This window comes from Mustela putorius, unplaced genomic scaffold, assembly GCF_011764305.1.
Source record: "Mustela putorius furo isolate JIRA1106 unplaced genomic scaffold, ASM1176430v1.1 tig00000731_pilon_pilon_pilon, whole genome shotgun sequence".
Lineage (NCBI taxonomy): Eukaryota > Metazoa > Chordata > Mammalia > Carnivora > Mustelidae > Mustela > Mustela putorius.
The window spans coordinates 1,366,641-1,386,366 of NW_025421461.1; the positions used below are offsets into that span (position 1 = coordinate 1,366,641).

General features: G+C 51.1%; 1 protein-coding gene across 8 annotated transcripts; it reads right to left on the bottom strand.

Annotated features, from left to right (window-relative positions):
• Positions 1-535: 535 nt before the first annotated feature.
• Positions 536-19,726, bottom strand: FLCN (folliculin). Of its 8 annotated transcripts, none has more exons than XM_004776491.3 (13): positions 19,417-19,658; positions 18,090-18,249; positions 14,492-14,764; positions 12,963-13,109; positions 11,064-11,285; positions 9,671-9,831; positions 8,261-8,352; positions 6,511-6,701; positions 4,920-5,033; positions 3,990-4,113; positions 2,910-3,041; positions 2,700-2,805; positions 536-1,817 (listed from the first exon to the last, which is right to left on the bottom strand). In XM_004776491.3, exons 3-13 carry the CDS (start codon positions 14,738-14,740, stop codon positions 1,616-1,618), a joined length of 1,740 nt encoding a protein of 579 aa, XP_004776548.1. In that variant the 5' UTR covers positions 14,741-14,764; positions 18,090-18,249; positions 19,417-19,658; the 3' UTR covers positions 536-1,615. The 8 variants fall into 8 exon arrangements, with proteins under 8 accessions (XP_004776548.1, XP_004776546.1, XP_004776550.1 ...); XM_004776489.3 differs by lacking the exon at positions 19,417-19,658 and adding an exon at positions 19,293-19,355; XM_004776493.3 differs by lacking the exon at positions 18,090-18,249 and having other exon boundaries at positions 19,625-19,726.

Here is a 19,726-nt window from a genome sequence, read left to right on the forward strand (position 1 = left end):
GAGCCTTTGCTTGCACATGCAGTTTCTAATTTCCCCTGTACATGCACTTGTTTTTGAATGCTGTTGCTTTTTTGTCTGAATTTCCTGAAAGGGGAAAGACACGCGCACAACTGAAGGAAGGGGAAGGGCATTGGACCATTAAGTCTCCGGGCAGCCAGAGCGGGAGGGGCTTGCAACAATGACTGCCATGATCAGAAGCAGCAACCAGTGATCAGAGCACAGATACCCCCACAACTGTAGTCTAGGGTTCTTCCCACCCACCACAGCTCCCATACGGTATATGCAGCCTGCTCCAGGAATGCCAGCACACCTGCTGGGTGCCTGGGTGGGGGACAGGTAGTGCTTCTGTGCTCTGAGCTGAAATTGATCAGAAGTAACCACAATGTACAGTCTAAGTCTCTTAGAATTTACAACCCTTTAGCAGACCTCAGTTTCAAAATAGTTCTATCACCAGTGTTATTTTAGTCACAATATTTTGTGACTGAACCCACAAAAATTCTAGGTTATCAAATCAATAAAACCATGTAGTCAACAGTTTATAAAAATACATCTTTATTGTGTTTCAATGTTCCTGCATGATAGATACCCAGTCATATAAACTTAGTTTCCATGTTAAATATAAGTTAAGCAAATACACACACACACACACACAAATTATAAACAAATCAGCAAAATTGCTGGAAAAATCCCTCCAAGCCATGAATCCTTATTAAAAGTGCACATTGGGATGATTAAACTATCTTAAGTCACCATACTCTGAAAATTGTTACCTGTAGCCAAATCTAAATGTTTAAAGAAGCAATAAAGGGCAAAGTGACTTGGAATAAAACTACAGTTGGTTTCTAAACTTCACGTCCAGTGAGTCAGGAAGTCAAATGGCTCCATCTGACATTTCAGCAAAGTATCATCTTTGTGTAAAAAGGATCAGGGGCCTGTCTGCAAGCCACAGGGAAATGTCAAAGCAACCACAGGAGAGCATGGCCAGAAGACTTCGTAGTCACATGGTTCCAGAACATGAATCCCAAAGATGAGGCAGCATCTATTCCACCCCAGAAGCCACCCCAGCTCAAAACCAGACTGCTAACAATGACTACATGAAAATTCACAACTGCAGCAAAACATACACGCATTCATATTATAAAACCTGGAAAAGTCTTGAATTTCAGAATAGAAAGATTCAAACATGAACCTTGAGAGGTTTGTTACTGCGACCAAAATACCCAGGTTGGGACTGGCCTGGCATGTTTCCCTGTAAATTTTGAGATCTAAATCCTTGAGAGCCGTAAGATGCATGTTCTCCTCAGTCTTCTCTCTCAGGGTGCTCAAACACAGGGGACCCACTGTCCCACGTTTCCCACAGCCCCTTTCAGGGTTAGAACAATTCAAATAGCTTCTGGAAGGGTGCCGAAAACTAAACCAGGTCCTAATCCCACACAGAGGGCAAAGTCTGGCCCCCAAAGTTTCCATTGCTCGCTAGGAAAGGGCTCCATGCCGGCAGTTCAGAGACGAAAGCAGTCTGTGACTGCCATCAGAGACCCGTCCGTGAGCTCAGCGGCAAAGATGGCCATCAGCACTTCTCCGAAGGTGAACATGGGATCAGATTCGCACCGTGGGGTCAATTACGAGGCTCTGAGGCTGTGGGGCTGCGGACTGTGGACATGAGGTGCGACTTGTAGGTTTTGCTCAGGCCCGTCATCCAGAACTTAAGCAGCTTGACATTGTCTTCCTCAGATGCTCCGAGAATAGTCAGGAGCTTCTGCGTATCCTCTTTGGGTCGACTGTCCACCTTGGTGAATTTGAAAAGGACCTTCACTTTGCTGAAAAAAACCAAAAACACAACTCTCAGACGCCACAGCAAAATCACCACAGTTCAGGTAGCGAGGCCTGAGGGCTTCAAGACCAGCACACGGAGTGGCCACTCACAGCTGTGTGCTCCAGGACTTCTCCCTGGCCCAGCAGTTCTAACCCCGCGCCGTAAGGCCGCTGCCTCAAAATGGGGGACCCATTTTCTTTCAATTCATTTAAGGACTTTGTTGCTCCTCAGCTTCACTGTATTGCTGGGAATCAGGACAATGTCTGACTGAACTGCATTAAAAATTACTAACAAATTTTATTAAGAAAATAAAGTAACTATTTAACTTTAATAGAAAAGAAACATCTGTTATCTGGCTTTTGGGTTTTTTTAAAAGATTTTATTTACTTGAAAGAGAAAGAGAGAGAGAGAGAGAGATGGAAATGGAGCATGAGTGGGAGTGGAGAGAGAAGAAGGAGGAGAGGGAGAAGCAGCTCCCCGCTGAGCAGGGAGCCCAACACGAGACTCGATCCCAGGACCCTGAGATCATGACCTGAGCCAAAGGCAGACGCGTAACCAACCACAGCCACCCAGGTGCCCCTGGCTTTCAGATTTTTGAAGTTAATTAAGTAGCAAAAATAACTGCTTCTCTTGGAAGCAGGTGTCACAGGCATCTCATGCAGGAACATCGTGAGGACTAGAAGGGCTGACCTTGCACAAAGTCACTTAGCGGCGAAGATACTACTCGAACCCATGCTCTTAACCTCTGTTCTACCCCATTTCTCAGGGAGGCCACAGCCTTTTTCTGAAAATAGCTCCTGGTTCTTGCCAGCCAAACCCAACGCTCTCGGCTGGCCAGCACCCCCGCGGGGAAGCAGACTCCAGGGGCCAGTGTGGGTGTGCTTACTTCATCCACTCCTCCTTGAGGCAGACAAGGCACTGGTCCACCACGCCCACAGACAGGTTCTGGTTGGTCAAAGCGGCTTCCATCTTATTCAGGATGGTGGGGCCAACTGGGAACAAGGGCGGGTCGTCAGCATGGGGTTGCGAGAGGCAGTCTCAGCGCTCTCGTCCCCACTCACTGTGCTGAAAGGCCGGCCGGCCTGGCGGCACCCACCTCGGTCCGCAGCTACGGGACTTCCACTGGTCACAACAAACTCGTACTTGCTGAGGGACTGGTCCCCCTCGCAGCCAGCTGGGTGGAGGCCAGACCGGGGGGCTGTGTGGGCCTCGACGACGACAGCGAACTCTGCAGCAACACAAAGTGCAGGTGCTGGAAGCGTGCCTGTGCCCCGCAGGGACCTGCTTCCCGCTGCTGCCCCTCCCATCAAAGAGCGGAAACCCACCTCTCTCAGGCTTGGCCACATCTTGCAGTATGTTTGTCAGTAGAGTTAAGGATTAATTCTTGCCTCAGTTAATGTATTACATTTCAGTAACTAATTATATATCTGAACTCACTTAATGCCAAACAGCCCCGTGACAGCACTCCCAGTGTCAGTCTCATCTTATGACAGGGAAAGAGACTGCTAAGCGCTTCCTGCACACCGCCAATACCCCGGTTAAGAATTTCAAGCTCATCTTCAAAACCGGGAGGCTGTGTTCCAAAAAAAGGTGCGCGTCTCTGGGACTCAGGATCCAGCCTGGGACACTGAACGGAATGGCAGCTCGGGACTGCTGAGCCCCCAACGCTCTGACAGTCTACTTTCTGGCCATCTCTCAGAGTGAGCTTGGAGAAGCCACTGGCTAGCCGGGGGAGGCTGGGATTCACACCGAGGCTGACTCCTGAACTCCTCAAACCAAAAGAAAAGGATGCTCATCAGATTCCTGGCTCTCACTGGTGAATGTCAAGGCTGGATAGGATTTAAGGCACATGTAAGAAAACAGTCGCCTTCCTAATCTTGTCATCACCGACTCAGCTCAGCGTAATAACACGACAAACCTCTGACACCCATCTGTGCTGTTTCCACTCCCGTGACTCTAATCTGCCTTCCACCGAGAACCACACCCAGTAGGCTACCCTCAGAGGCTGTTCTGTCCAACCCTCACCCGTTTTAAAGACAGAAAACCGAGGCCCGAAGCCACTAGGAAAACTGGTCCTCCTGCTTGAGCAGACAGCGTCCTCAGATCCATGGCTAAGACGCAGTTCCACTTCTGAGCCCTGAAGTGCAGGGCTCGGTCCGACAGGAGAGGGACGTACCTGAGGACAGCACGTGGGCGGGGATCTGCACGTGAGGGCTGAGCCCCAGGAAGTTGCAGCGGTAGGCCTCCTCGTACTGGTTGCTATAAGGGATGACGCGGACACAGCCCACTGGCAGCATCGTCTAGAGAGGACACAGTAACACAGACCTGCACCAGCTGAACATCCCCTGCCCGAATCCATCACACACCCCACATGCCCTCCGCAGCTCGGGCCAAGCTTCTTTCCTCCCAGAAGGCATTCCCGGTCATGTGGCGCTACTGGGGTGTCTCTCGCGTGGCCCCAGATCCTAACCCGGCAATTGGTCATACGGGACTTGCGCTACCTCTTGCTTTGTGGTGTTAATCTATTATTCTTTGACTTCTGAGATGTCTGTCTCTTCCCTCACCCCACAAAGAGATTATAAACTTTTTGAGGGATTCTGGCATATTCACTTTGTGCCCTCGGCAGACCTAGGCAGATATCAGGCATGAATGAGGTTTCTGAGGACATAAACATCATCAGCCAGGCCTGGGCCTTGGCACCCACAACCCCTCTGAGGTGCAGACAGCATGGCAGACACACTCCCACCTGACTCATCAGGAATGTTCTGTGCACAGGGATGTGTGCTGACCAAAAGCTGCTTTTAGGGCAGCTGTGAACCATGCAACAGCTTCTTAGAGGGATCTAGGGGTGAGGGCAGGGGAGTGATCGATCACTCTACCAAGGCAGCACAGACTCCTTCCACTGGAAATAAGTGCCACCGATGACTGCCACTTTCAACAGTGCAGAAAAAGCACGGATCTCAGATTCAGGCGTGCACGTCTGGGCTGAGCCATCCCTGCATCCTAACATGAAACCCACCGTCGGGATTTTAAAAAAAGAAAAACAAAAAATCACCAGACAGACACTGTCCCACTACAAAACACTTACAAGAAAAACTACTCTTACCCGAAGTACCTCAAAAGCTGACTGGACAAGGTCTGCGTCTCTGCTTTTCCATATCACTTGATTCCCCATGAGAACATGCCAGGCCAACATGCGAAAAGACTGGGCACCCAGAACCTGAAAAACACAGTTCAGTGCGTTCTGCCCTGAATTTTCTTTTGTGCAACTGAAGTTATCTGTGTGTTCTCTTTGTGATGAAGGAAGATGGGTCGCGAGAGGGAAGGACCAGCTGACTTGCCCATGGTCAGGAGGAGGAAGGCGGAGGTCTGGGTGAGCCCCTGGCAGCCCGATCCCAAGGCCCTGGCACACTGTAAGATCCCAATTTTATTTTTAAGAACTCGAAGCAGAGAACATGTTAGCAATCTGTAACATTCACTTTTTCTCTCATTACTTTGCTAAATCATTTCCAAGTTTGGGACAAGCAGCATGGCACTTCAGGACCCAGGATGGACCGGGGCTCTCCCACAGAACTCCAGTACACACCACCACCAGAAATACCACACAGATGCACCATCAACCCAGTATCTGCAGCCCCAACTCTCTAACGGTGTCCTTGATTGCTGTTTTCTTTCAATCCAGGAGTCACCTGAGGACCAACAACTGTTTCATTTATTCTGCTGTCCGTCCTATTTGATGCTAGAACAGTCCCTCTCTCCACCTGACTTTTTATAACTTCTCTGACACTGGTGTTTCTGAAGAGATCAGTCTGTTATTCTATGACTTATAATGTGGCTTAAAAAAAAAAAAAAGGGACGCTAGAAATATACTTTACAAAACTCCTATAGTTTCAAAACACTCCCACCTCCCATGGGACTGAAGATTCCTTCTAACTTTAATCCACACAAGCAACAGACAAGGATGACCTTAGCCAAATACATGATTTTGGTAGGTCAATGTTCCTCATTCAGAAGGCCCACAGAACATCTGCCGTTTAATCAGTCTTTACACCATTTTTCAAAAAGAAAATAACTATCTTTTGTTAAAACTCATGCGCATTGTAAAAATAGTCACAGAGAAACAGGAAAAGGGACTGCCCTTGTAATCTTATCTTCTCGTCTGACCAAATATAACCAGGGCCTACACTGTTGTGTGAGACTCATGTCTCCAATCCGCATGTATACAAACATGCGTACCAGCCTACATGATACAGTGGATGTTTTCCTCTCTGTACTCAAGGACACACCACTGTTTGGGTGCAATTCCTATGGTTGGACATCAGATTCTCCCCAATCTACAGCATTTCCAGTCTGCTAAGCGTCCAATGCTGCATGCAAAGCAGAAGTGCTCTGAGCAGTGCTTCCTTTAAAAGGTTCCGGCGTGACAAGATCAGAGAAAGGACCATGAGAAGCCAACCATGCGGGCTTTCTGTAAAACCGACACCTAGTCATCAGTAGAAGGGGAGCACTGTGCCTGTGGCCAAGGCAACCCAGCTGTCTTTGGCCAGCCACTGAGGGTTTCTGGTTATTCCTAACCAGTCAGTCCCCACTGGGTCTGAACGTCATGGGCCTAAAGGACAAAGTGTGCTGGATGAGAAGGTGGGGACTGGGCTCTTCTCCAGAGTTTCTGAAGGTGGGTCCATCCCTCGGTCACCTACCTGCCTCATATGCCGAAGGGACTTAAAGACGGACAACTTCCGGGGCTGCCAGTTTCCACAGTCCGAGAGCAAGGACGAATCTGTCGGGCACTTGGTCAGCTCCCGCCCTTCAGCACCCTCTGACAGGACAGGGGCTTTCTCCTCCTCTTCAGCCTCAGAGTTGTCCCAGCTTTCAGATTCCTCTTCCAAGTCTGCAAGACAGACCACAAAGACATTTATGAAACATGCGATCCTTGGATGGGACAGCGTCGTGGTGTCCACCTTAGTCCAAGGCACTCCTGATTGCTAGTTTGGGTCGGCTACCTAGACCGTTTGTCTTCGGAGCCCTGGGGGGAGCGGGGAGGAATCAATCTGTTTATTTACTTAGCCCGGAGCCTCACACTGCACTATGAAGCGGGCACCCATGAGACTATGAGCTGTTTAGGACTGCGGGATAATGCAAAGCAATGACAAGAACGAGCCTAGCTCGGTCACTGCACACTTCCTCGCTCAGGCGCTATTCTAAAGGCTTCCACACATTATTTCATTTCATCCTTTCAACTGCCCTGAGGTCAGTACTATTCTCCCCATTTTACAAATAAAGAAGTATTTGTTATTCCCATGAATGTGTGTGACAACCACAAATAAGGACATCTCTCCATCATCCCAATGAGATCCACAGGGAGGAGGCCTTGTCTGGTCACACAGAATGCATGAGAGCAGCAGAGTCAAGATCTGAAGCCAGATCTGTCCAAATCCAAAGTGTGTGCTTCGACCTAAAATAAAGTCCAACCCGTGACAGAGAGCCCTGCATGCCTACACATGTATCCTTCCCAGAAGCTCCCACCAACAGACTATCCGTACCATCTTCACTAGCCTAGAAATCTGAAATCTCAGTAAATGGTTCTAGGCCCTGCTGATCTGCGAGGGCATGAAGATACATTGCAAAGGTTTTATTTTTCGGAACATACTCTGCCCTTGCTGAAACTACTCCATTTCTCCCCCTCAGGAAAGGGCACTGAATCCAAGTGCATGTAAAGTCACCTGAGTGCGGGAATAACCTGGGAACAGCTCCAATTCATTAAGAAGGCCAATTATTTGCGACCCATAGCATGTCAAGTGTTATTAGTAACACACTACACACAACGCACATTGCAAATCTGGTTTACCCAACCCCAACGCTGAGGCTGCTGACCTAGGTCACCAAGAATCAAATCATCTCCGGAGGAGGACCACAGACAGGGCCGAGACCAGAGGTTCCTAGGCCAGTACACACCACAGCAGAAAACCCTGCGTAGTTACTTAAAAACACACAGGATCCTGAACCCCAGACATGGAGCTCTCCTCAAAAACCTGGGGAGCATTACCCAGACATTGGTGAGGCTTGGGAACAACCCTTGATGGAAACCCAGGGTCTACCTAAAGCATAACACTTTATTATTGTTCAAGTGTCTAGAAAGGGAAAGAACCTGGGGATCCTAAAACAGGGACAAAACCTTCCATCAACCCATCTTCTCCACAGCCTAGCGGCCCAAATAGCAGACCTTCCTGGGTTGCCCAGGGTGATAGATTCCTTCACATGACTGTCAAGGAAAAGGACCCAGGAAACTACAATAAAAACACTAAGGCTAAATGGCAAGCTCTTACAGATGCTCCCCCTGGGTTACTGATCCTAGGGTCCCCGTCACCAGGATGGAGGGCCGGATGGCTGTGAGACAGCCCCTACAGCCTCCGCAGGCAGAGACGTGCAGCACAAGCACTCCCAGCTCACCTGCAAGCTTCTCCATCTGGACCAAGGTATCCTCAGTGGGCGCGCCCTCCAGGAGCTTCTCAGTCAGCCGGCTGCCGCACGCCTTCAGGAGCCTGCAGAACAGAGCACCACCTGTGATGTCTTCTTCCCAGAAGGAAACAGAACCTGAAGCCTATCACACCTTTTGATCGCACTCCTCGTTCACAGAAAATATGGGCACAAAAGATCATATTGCACACACCACAAACACAGAATCGGCCAAATCCAAAAGGACAATTCTACACGACAAAGGACTCTGATTCTCCAACAAAGGTCCTGGGGAAACCCGTGGCAGAGGCATCAGAGAAACCGCTCCAGACTTAAGTACACAAGGTGCGTGCTGTGAACTGGTGACCTGATCCCACCTGAAAACTCAATCCTGAGGCAAAACAGGAAAACCAAATACGGGTTGGGCTGGATGATGCTAAGGAATCTGTCAGTTTTGTCGGATATGGTTTTACATTTGAAATGCTACAACTAAGATTTGCTTTAAAAAATATTTCCATTCTGTCTGCCTGTGCTCGCTCTCTTCCCCACCCTCTCTCTGATAAATAAATAAAATCTTTAAAAAAAAAATTTTTTTTTCCAAAAACAGGGGGCAGAAAAAGCAGTGAAATGTTGGCAACCACTATGGCTAAATGATGAAGGAATGCAGCTCATTGTATTAATTTCTTCTATTTTGGGTCTGAAAACCTCGCCAGATGATTTTATGTCAGCATGGGAGACAGGGACTCTCTAGTTCGCAGGTCCTCGGGAGCTACCCTCAAAGACCTCCGTTTGAGGTTCCTCCTCTGCACTCAGAACTGAATTAGACAATGTAGAGCCACGGCTGCACGAGGAGGAGGATCTGAGGGCGTCTATGGGAGAGGTACATCTTGCAATGGAAGGAAGAGAAACAATTTGAGGCCAGAGGACAGACTGTGGTGATTGTTAGAAGAAGGAGACAATTCCTCCCTCCTGACTAGGCAGGTCAGAGCGCCACAGCACACTCCTAACAGCCTCTGCTGGAAGGGCCCCAGCAGCCTGCACCGAGCTGCCAGGGGACTGCAAACCTTGGACCACTGCAGCCCTGAATGACGAACCCCTGAGAAGCTCAGCCAGAACCATCCAGGCCAGTCACCCAAATCCTTGACCCACAATGCTTGTTGGAGACAAGAAAGGGAGATCACTGCTCTTGGTGCGAGAGCATCACCTTAAACACTTGGGGAAGGGAGTGCCACCTAAATCCATTTTCCGCATGCCCAGGGGAAGATGCCCAGAGGAAAAGGAGGCAGGTACAGCACAGAGGCCCCCGGGGAACTCAGCCAACAACAGCTTCCCCAGATTCATGCAGCACCCAAGCAATGACTGCTCTCATTCTAACGGGCGCTAAAAGATTGCAAATCTCGTTACCAAGCAAAGGAGGTGTGAAGGCATGCCCACAAGTTGTCATCGCTTGTCAGGGATGTCAGCGAACGGGCCGCGTTGCCGTTGCGCTGGTGCAGGAAGGGCGTGAAGGCCGTGTTCATCCTCTGGGCGCGCTGTGGGCAGCCAAACTGCTCTGCCTCAAACACCTGAAATGCAGAGGGAAAGGGTGGTCTTTGAACCGAACAATGACAGCGGAGCAGCGCAGAGCCAGCTCATTCATAGCCAACTTCCCGGCTCCTGCTCCGGAAGACTCTGTCCCGTTCTGCTGCCCTGATGCACAGAAAGTGCCAGTGGTCTCCTCATTCCAAACAGAATGGTTTCTGCCTCACAGCTTGATTACAAGCCACCGATTTCTCCTGTACCCTATTCCACAACCAACGTGCCGAGCACCTGCGGGTACTCAGGAGGCACACATGCTTGCGTGGCCACTACTGTTATTCTCCACATACTTTCAGTCTTCCCCGGTCCCAGCACATGGAGGCTTTCACTGCAAGACCTTGTGTGTGTGTTTGGGGGCGGGGGTGGACATGTGCCCCATCCTGGCACTGAGGTGAGAGAGAAACGAGGCCATCCAGCTCCATCTATGCCCTGTCGCAGGAAAACCCGCAACTTTCCAACATGGCTGCCACCCCACCTGCTGGGCTGACTACAACGAGGTCTCCCAGTCCCTGCAACGGACCAGAATACGACTGACAACAATAAACCGACACCGACAAACAGTAAACAAATACAACCGACAAACAATAAACAATAAACTGTCGGCGCTGGTGGCTCAGTCGGTTGAGCTCTTGATTTTGGCTCAGGTCATGATCTCAGTGTTGTGCAATCAAGCCCTGGGTCAGACTCCTAGCTGGGGATGGAGGCTGCTTGGGCTTCTCTCTCTCCCTCTGCTCCCACCCTGCTCTATCAAAACAAAAAACCAAAACATAAAAAATAAAAACACCCAAATAAAACAAAACAAACAAAAACCCCAAATCCTGTGGTTTTAACCCACTGAGGTCTGGAGGCTGTTTGTCATCACAGCATAACCTGGCCCATTGTGAGAGATGCGATGCCACAGCTAGAGGTCTACGCTGGCGATGGGTCTACAACATGACTCGTGCACAGGCTTTCAGATGAAGGTCAGAGGAAGCAAAGACGCCAGGAAGGAAGCAGGACATGTGAGCATAACGAAAAAGCCAGAGCCGAACAAGAAAGGGGACAACAGTGGATTCGAGAGAGCCACTGAGTGAAGCAAGCAGGACTGACTGCCGCAGCCCGACTCTGAAGTCGGAAGACCACAATTCAGACACAGCAACAGCCGCCAGACCTGGAGATCATAAAACCACCCTTGCTCTGACCCCGTCAGTGCCAGGCTCCTCCCTCCACGTGGGGTCACCTTGAGCGCCTTGCCCTGCAGCTCATCAATGATCCCTCGGATCTTCCCAAGCAGGAAGGGCCAGGAGTTGATGAGGTAAATCCGGTCCATCATGATGGCGATGATGCTGTACCAGCGCTGGAAGCCCCTGGCCAGGCTGTCCTTGATGAAGAAAGTGTGGCTGAACACGAAACCATGCTGCTCGTCCCCAAAGAAGATGGGGCCTTCCCGGCCAGGGCAGACCTGCGAAAACCAACAGCCATTGCAGGACACAGTCCAGTGCCTGCTCTAGTGACACAACTCCTCCTTCGCTAACCTAGCTTTCTGCAGTAAGTAACTGGCATTAATTATGGGAAGAGCGGGGGAGGTGGGGACAAGACAAGAAAACTGCTCTCCTCTGCTCCTGGGATCAAACTTTCGAAAGATAACATTTATTACCATGGACTGCAAGGGCCAGTCAAGTAGGTTCATGACTTTTTTCTACCCTGAGCCATGAAAAACTCCTGTTCAAATATTGTATCTATTCTGGACCCAATCTGCCAACATCACTCATTCAGAATACACTGGAGAAGATCAGAGCAGTCACTGTAGTCCATACAATAAAATGTGAATACTTTACGTCTCTCTCGAGACACATTCACTCTTCACACACAATTCACACAATTACCTGCCTCCAGAAGATTAGCAGCAGGAAACCAGAGGGAACCAGCTAAAGACAGGCACCCTGCCACCATACGTTAGAACTGAGAGGAGGGCTCAGCATGTCCCATCAGGTGAATATGGAGAAGGGAAGATTTGTAATTGAATCATTAATTCTTCCTGACAGATAAAGAAAAGCTAAGGGGCACCTGGGTGGCACAGTTGGTTGAGCCTCTGACTCTTGGTTTCAGCGAAGGTCATGATCTCAGGGTTGTGAGATCAAGCCCTGCATCAGGCTTGGTGTCCAGCACGGAGTCTGCTTGAGATGCTCTCCCTATCTCCCCTCCCAATCATGCGTGCACAAATACGCACTTTCTCTCTTTCTAAAATAAATAAATCAATCTAAAAAAACCCAGAAAATCAAAAAATATAAAAGCTAAGACTTGAATTCAACAATAGGACCCAGGTAGTTTAGGAACAAACTGATTCACCCTTCAGGAGGTATACATGGTAACCCACTAAAGAATATGATGATGATGGAGATGATAACCACATAACCTAGAAACAGTTAATGTCTTAGAAATATACTCATCAAGAACTGAGATAATGAGGGGCGCCTGGGTGGCTCAGTGGGTTAAGCCGCTCGCTGCCTTCGGCTCAGGTCATGATCTCAGGGTCCTGGGATGGAGTCCCGCATCGGGCTCTCTGCTCAGCAGGGAGCCTGCTTCCCTCTCTCTCTCTCTGCCTGCCTCTCCATCTACTTGTGATTTCTCTCTGTCAAATAAATACATAAAATCTTAAAAAAAAAAAAAAAGAATTGAGATAATGAGGGATGCCTGGGTGGCTCAGTTGGTTGGGCTCAGATCATGATCTCAGTGTATAGGGATCAAGTCCCACATCGGGCTCCTTGCTCAGCAGGGAGCCTGCTTCTCCATCTGCCTCTGCCTGCCACTCAGCCTGCCTGTGCTCGCTTGCTCTCTCTCCCTCTCTCTCTCTGACAAATAAATAAATAAAATCTTAAAAAAAAAAATAATTGAGATAAAAGTCTGGTGCTTGAATGATAAGATAGCAACCATTCAGAACACTGAAGTCTAGCCCAACTTACTCCAGAGTTGGAGAGAACCGGGGCTGCTGCGCGCTCCCTACTCAGTGATCACCCCGTCCTCTTCGTGAAGGACTGACCTCTGCCTTCTTTCCTGTAACTGGTACTGAACCTGTTCAGGGCGTCTGGGAGAGTGTGTCATGTTCCCACAGAGCTCCCTCCAGGGTCACGGTGCTCACCTCACAGCTCAGGCTCCGCACGCAGGCCTGGCGGACAATGCTGAAGAGCTGGGGGTGGTTGGGGTGCTGGTGACTGACATATTTAATCGAGGTCTCTTTATCATGGCTGATATACCCAGGATGTCCGGCAGCAAGGGACCGGCAGCCCTGCCACGGAGAAGGAAAAGAAAACCAATTAGTCAAGAAGTAGGAAACAAACTTTCTTACGCACACCTGAACAAAAAAACCCAATCTATTTTCACATAAAAATAACTGCCTTCTAGAGTTACGCTTCTCAAGATTTCAATGTTTCCCGAATAGGAAAACCGAACACCGATCACAAAGACCATCAATGTATGGGTATGAGATGTCAGAGTAGGAGGAAGAGACCGGATCTCCTGGGCACTGCGTAGCAGCTGTTATGAAGGGCTCTGCATACACTGTCTCGTTTAATCCACAGTGCAACCCTATGTGATGATTACAGCCAGAATCCTCACTTTCCAGAAGGCAAAGCTGAGGACCAGGGTTGAAAAGTGGCTCACACAGGGAGTATGCTAGCCTCTGTCCCTGGTCCTGACACAACCACTTTGCAGGGGCCTCAGGAGGCCGCCTGCATTCCCTGGGGTGCGGCACCCTGAGAACATAAACTCAGAGCCTGTGCTAGGGAGTGGACTGGACTGGTGGCCCTGGCTGCTGCCCCCCCTGGAAGCCACCACCACACTGGCACTGAGGCCATGCATCCCAGAGGCTACCCCCACCCAGAGAACGCACAAGATGGGATGAGGCCAGCCCCTCTCTGTGAGATGCGGGACCCTTCCTGTAGCAATGCCAGCTCAAGGAATTTCTCCATCCAGCACTCTTTCTTTCCTTCCCTCCTCTCCTGCAGAGATGTCAGACTGGCTCGAAGCGGCAAGGCTCTCCCGACCTTCTACTGCCTCACAAGTGTGTCCAGCAATAAAGAGAGCAATCTTGCGCATGCAGTCTGCCTCTCAGTGCAACCGAACTACAGTGGCTAGACTCCCCTCCACCCTGCAGTGGCAGGTCTAACACCATTCCTGATTTCAGGGCCCGACCCAGGTCTGTCACACAAAGCAGCAGCCTGTTGAGGAAACCTCAGCTTCATTCCCTAGAGCTCACACAATGACACTGAAAGTAACAGCCAGGCCCCCATGAGGAGGACGCTTTCCAAGACACTGGACTAATGGAAGTGGAGCCGAGGACGGGCTAGTGTGCAGACGGGAGCATGCAGAGGGAAGGGCCGAAAAGGAAATGGCAACTGTCAATTGTGTCAACTGCTGGCACAGGATGCGTGGAAAAAGCTAAAGCTGGGATCACGGGCAAGAACTACAGGGACACAGAGAGAAGTGATCACATTCCATAGGGCCCACGAAGAATGGTCTGCACACATCATAGGAAGCGCACACCTTTCTGTGAGGTCATGTCCACGGTTAAGTTCCACAGGGTCTTCTGCCCACCCTCCAGGTCAAATTCACATCAGCATGAATCCCAGTCAAGAAAGAAACGTCTCCAATACCCTGAGGGACACTTGCCTCGCACATGTCTGACTTTTTGGGTCCTGGGCTGCTGGACTCTGCGCTGGCCCCTTCCGCGGGACTGTGAGCGCGGATCCGACTGCTCATTTGAATGCCACCTTCCTCCTCCTCAGCCTGCTCCCCCTGGCCAGGGCTGTCCCCATTCCCAGCCCCCTGAGGAAGCGGGGCGTGCAGAACTTCCGTGCAAAAGAGAGTGCGGGGGCCGTGGAGCTCACAGAAGTGACAGAGAGCGACAATGGCATTCATGGTGTCCTGGAGACAGCAGGAGGCCTGTGTGGGGGAGGAGAGGAAACATCATCAGCTGGCCAGCCTCTGTTCACGCCGCAGAACGCACCCGCTGCTCTGGAGCACAGGGACTGGGCGGGTGTCATCAGCAGGCTTCTCGGCCAGCAAGGCGGGTCACCCAGCTATCCAGCCAGCCAGCCGGCCTCAGCAGACAGAATACAGTGCCTGCCTACTAGGGGTTGCAGTGGAGGAGGGAGAGTATGATCAAGGATCACACAGAAAACCCTTCAGTTAGAGCTGTGACAGGGCTAGGAGGTGGCCAGCCCAGGCAAGAACACAAGGATGAGGGACAATGCGGCAAATATGACACAGATCAAGGGGATCTGGAGGCACTCATTTATTCTATCAAAAGCTGCTGTGCTGGGTGATATGATACTGCCCTCATGGCGCTTACCTTCTAGGAGGGGAGGGACACACGACAAACTGCTTGCTCTCCTGTGGTGACAGCTTTGGGAAGAAATGTATGGCAGGTGGGGGTGGGGGGAGACCCAATGGAGGAGGTGGGATGTGATTTTGGATGCAGGGGCTCTCTGAGTGAGAGCTGAAGGGAAGAAGGGAGCCATGGGGCCAAGGAGGGGGCATGTCAAGGGGTGTGTCTACAGCTGGGGGATAAAGGCAGAAGATTAGAAGCAGGTGGACTTTAGAGACCCTTCTAGGCCGCAGTGAACACTGATTTTCTTCAGACTGGAGAGTCTCTGACAGGTTCTGATGAAAAATATGATAAATGTGAGTACTAGACAGTGGCCAGGATTCAACCCTTCTCTTTTGGGGACCCTCTCCCCCATTGTGGAGCCAAAGAAGATATCTTCTGTCCTCATTCCCCGACATGGGTGTGACCAAGGCATGACAGTCAGACACACCTGCCCAGAAACCCGAACCCAGTGCTCCCATGTCGGGGAGTGAGTCGCAGGTGACCGCATCCTCAAAACCCCACATGGTCTGTCTGTCACCGCATCCTCCCAGCAGCCTCCCTTCTCCAGGCTGCTCGCTAACTCTGCCACCCACCCGGCATCTTGCAGACCACCTCTCAGCTGACATGACCACCACTGCTCCCGTCTGTGCTCCTGAGGAAGGGGTTGGAGCTCGAGTGACAATGGGAACAGCAGAGGCCAACACAAAACAGACAACTCAAGACAAAGTCAGCTGGGCTGATGTGAGTCAGGCAGGCGGATCAGAGGGGGACTTGCGGGTGCCTGGCACGCAGGGAGAGCTGGGGCACAAGATACTGCTAGAGAGAGGTGGGCAGTGGACAGAGTTTGAGAGACAGTAGGACATTTAGCTGGAAAATCCTGAGAGCTCCATGGAGATTCTGGACTACAGAAGCAGAGAGGGCTGCAGAGGACGAAGGTCCAGGACACTCCACAGACCTGCCTGACTCACCATCTCACCACTCACTTCTTCCTCACACGTCCCTGTTGAAGGCCTCCCAAACCAGCTCCCCAGAGCAGCTGCCCACTTACACTGCATCACTCTCTCCCCTCCTCCGCTTTATTTCAGTTCTCCTAGAAACTGTATTGTTCGTGTTTCCCTGCATGAACCTTCCCTAAGATGGGGGTGGGGGTCTAGTTCCTGACACACACTGGGGGTGTGTACTGAAGATGAGTGGGTTTAGGAGCTGCCCACAGAGAGAGGACAGTTGCTGCCACAGAAAGCAGAGAGGTCCTCAAAGATACCTATGGGCAGAACAGCTTCAAGAGCACAAGCATGGGAACACCGGATTCTGAGCACCTAGTGTCATGAGACCCAAACAAGCCAAATTCACTTTTTTTTTCTTTTTTTAAGATTTTATCAAACAGCCAAATTTAAACAGAGGTTCCACCAGGCTCACTCTGGTGAGATCAAGGAAAATGACGGTTTAAGCATGTGCTGCGGAAGACGAGCGAGGCAACCAACAATGGAGCAAGAATCCCAGAGGAAGAAGCTTTGAGATCCAAAGGCAGAGGCATTAACCCTGGAGAGGGGCCATGTCTTCCCTTCAGAGGCATAAAAGGGAAATAAGGTTCCCTCCAGCAAAACACCTGCGCGAACATGGCACGAGACGAAGGGCGCACCCCGTTTACCGCAGAGCACCCACACGAGCCTCTATGCTCAGCAAAATTATGTGTGTACCATCCCGCCTAGACAAGAGCACACAAGGCCATGTCCAAATGAGTCGTGCACGGCAGCAGCGGCCACACTGCAGCTCTAAGGCCTGACATTTTCTAGGTAAGAGGGAAAAAAAAGAGCAGATTCTAAGAGCAACGCACTTAGCAGCTTACTTGAAGAGCCACCATCAAGCAGCTTACTGCCAACTTAAAATCAGACCCCGTTTGGGGGTTCCCGAGGCTCTGAATGGCTTAGCAGTCTTCCTGCCTTCTGCTCAGTGACAGCAAACTGGCACTGCAGCCGAACTCTGAGCTGAATTTCTGCACCCCTATGGCATTATTTCATAAAGGATGTCTTTAAACATAAATATATTTACTTCTTTTAAAAATACAAAATATTTACAAACATTAGGTCCTCATCCTTCCTACTTCAGGTTACAAGGGACTGCCCTGGCAGCACCAACACCATGCCAAGTTAACCCTTCAGACCTTAGGCCTACGAGTCTCCCTCCTCCTGGAATGGGATGGACAGACCAGAGGTGAGGTCGCTAAGCTACCTCTCAGCATCCATGGTTAACACAGCAGACTTTCATTAATAGTTTTTTTGTTCTGTTTTGTTTTTTTAAAGAAAAGCAGCTCCAATCACGAGTACCACAGCCTCAGACAGCTAGTGGAAGACAGGGAGGTATCACTTAACTCCAAAACTACACAGAAAAAAGTCTGTCTCCAGCCTTTACGTGCCAGATAATGTCAAACATCTTTCTTATCCCGACAACTACCCTTAAGCTGAGAAACAGAGGCCAATCCGCACCTCTGTCAGGTTAACCCCACAACATGTGCAACAGAATTCTGAGTAGCAGGTGGTCAGTTCCTCTACCCAGCCCACTTCCAATTTGTACCAGATGTTTATGGAAGAAAATAAACTGGCTTGAGTATGCCTAACAGTTCTTCCCTTCCTTCCTTCTAACGAGCTTTCCAGAATCCAAAGCAGCAGCAGTAATCTGCCCCCACCCCTTCAACTTTATACTCAAAGCAAGACCCAAACACGCCAAAGGGGTGGGGCCCTTTCCATGGTGCTGGCCTGGCCCTGGGTCTATTTCATTCTCACTTCCTGTGTGGTCTTCTCATAGGACCATGGAGGCTCAAAGAGTACTTTGCCAATAAACACAGCATCACAACGGCTCTTAGCCAGCAACGAGCCCCAGAATTCCCTGCTGCTTCATTACCTAGTCTTCTTCAGGGGAGTCTCATTAGGTCAGCAGCTGCAACCCAGCAAGTCCAAGGTAAAACGTTCCACAGGGGATGACTTCCAACTCAAACCCATTCACACCGCGGTGGCTCCAATATTTCTACCAGCTTCACCTGGATTTCTGTTCATGAAGTTCCCTGATGACACGTGAAGGGCAAACACAGTCACGTACCACTTATTTCTCAATCTCTTCATAACAATGTTGACAATCCAATGCCGGGAGCACTTTCCCTGCTGTGCCGGGGAGTCCCTACTGCCACTCTGGCTCGTCACCATGGGTGGTGCCAGCTGTCCACGGGCTGGAGAAGCAGCACCTCTTTTCAGCAAACTCTTTCCTCCTACTTCTCTGCCTCCAGTGGCTGCTGCTGATCACCTGGAACCTCAACCCACAATGCGCCAGTCTTTGGGTAAATACTTTCCTCCAGGTGATAAGGCTCTGTCCAAAGAGACCCGCAAACTGGAAAGAAATGTGGTCTCCTACCCGCGATGGAGAGCACTGATCTGGGCCTATCACTTCATCAGAGTGCGGGCCTCAGAACGCCAGCCTGGGAGAAAAGAAGTCCTGACACACACCCTCTTCCCTAAACCAGAAGCAAGGCAAAACCTGGGTTGGGGGGAAGGCGGAGGGTTCAGTCTCCTGGTAACATTAAAGGGGAAGGAATCGGGGCATCTGGGTGGCTCAGTGGGTTAAAGCCTCTGCCTTTGGCTCAGGTCATGACCCCAGAGTCCTGGGATCGAGCCCCACATCGGGCTGTCTGCTTAGCGGAGAGCCTGCTTCCTCTCTCTCTGCCTGCCTCTCTGCCTACTTGAGATCTGTCAAATAAACAAAACTCTTCAAAAAAAAAAAAAAATGGGGGGGAGGGGAACGAATCAACGACGCTGACGGGGTCTGAACCCAGGTCACGTTCCTCATCCCTTTACCGTCCGTGGATCTGCCCCCCACCCTACATCTCAGGTTCTTAGCCACCCCCTTCGACTCTGGCCCCTCAGCACCCCGGTCGCCAACACCGCACACCAGCTCGAAGAGCGGTGGTGCCCCAAAGCTACCCCGAAGGCTGTCAGGCTTAATCCAAGGCCCTTAGGCCGGAACCATTCCCCTTCATCGCCCCCCGCGACTCCCGCCCGCCGCCACGACCCGTCCCTTCCAAAACCCTCCTCCCGGAAGCCAGGCTCTCCTCACCCTCCACGAAGCCGCTCCACAGCCCGGGTTCGAACGACTTGGACAAGCCAGGTGGCCGCTCCGGGGACTCGCTCCCACACGGGCACTACCCAACCCCACGGACGCGGCAGAGCCGAATTCCCACCTGCGGGGAGAGCTCAGAGCCCGGCTCCAGCGCTCCGGCCGCGGCGCACCTGACAGCGTCTTCCTCACAGGACTCGCCAAGCCTGTCCTCCTCGAGCCTGTCGTTCCCCGGGCGCCCAGCCCCGCCGGGACGCCAGCCTGGCCCCGCGAGCCTCCCACACCTCCCGTCCGCCCGGGAAGTCCGCTTCGGTCCCGTCCGCCTCACTCACCCGGGACCGCCTAGGCGCGGAGCCCGAGGCGCGTGACTCGGCCGGGACGTACCATCCGCCCACCCCACGGGGGGGCCCGCGGGCTGGCCAGGCGCGGATCCG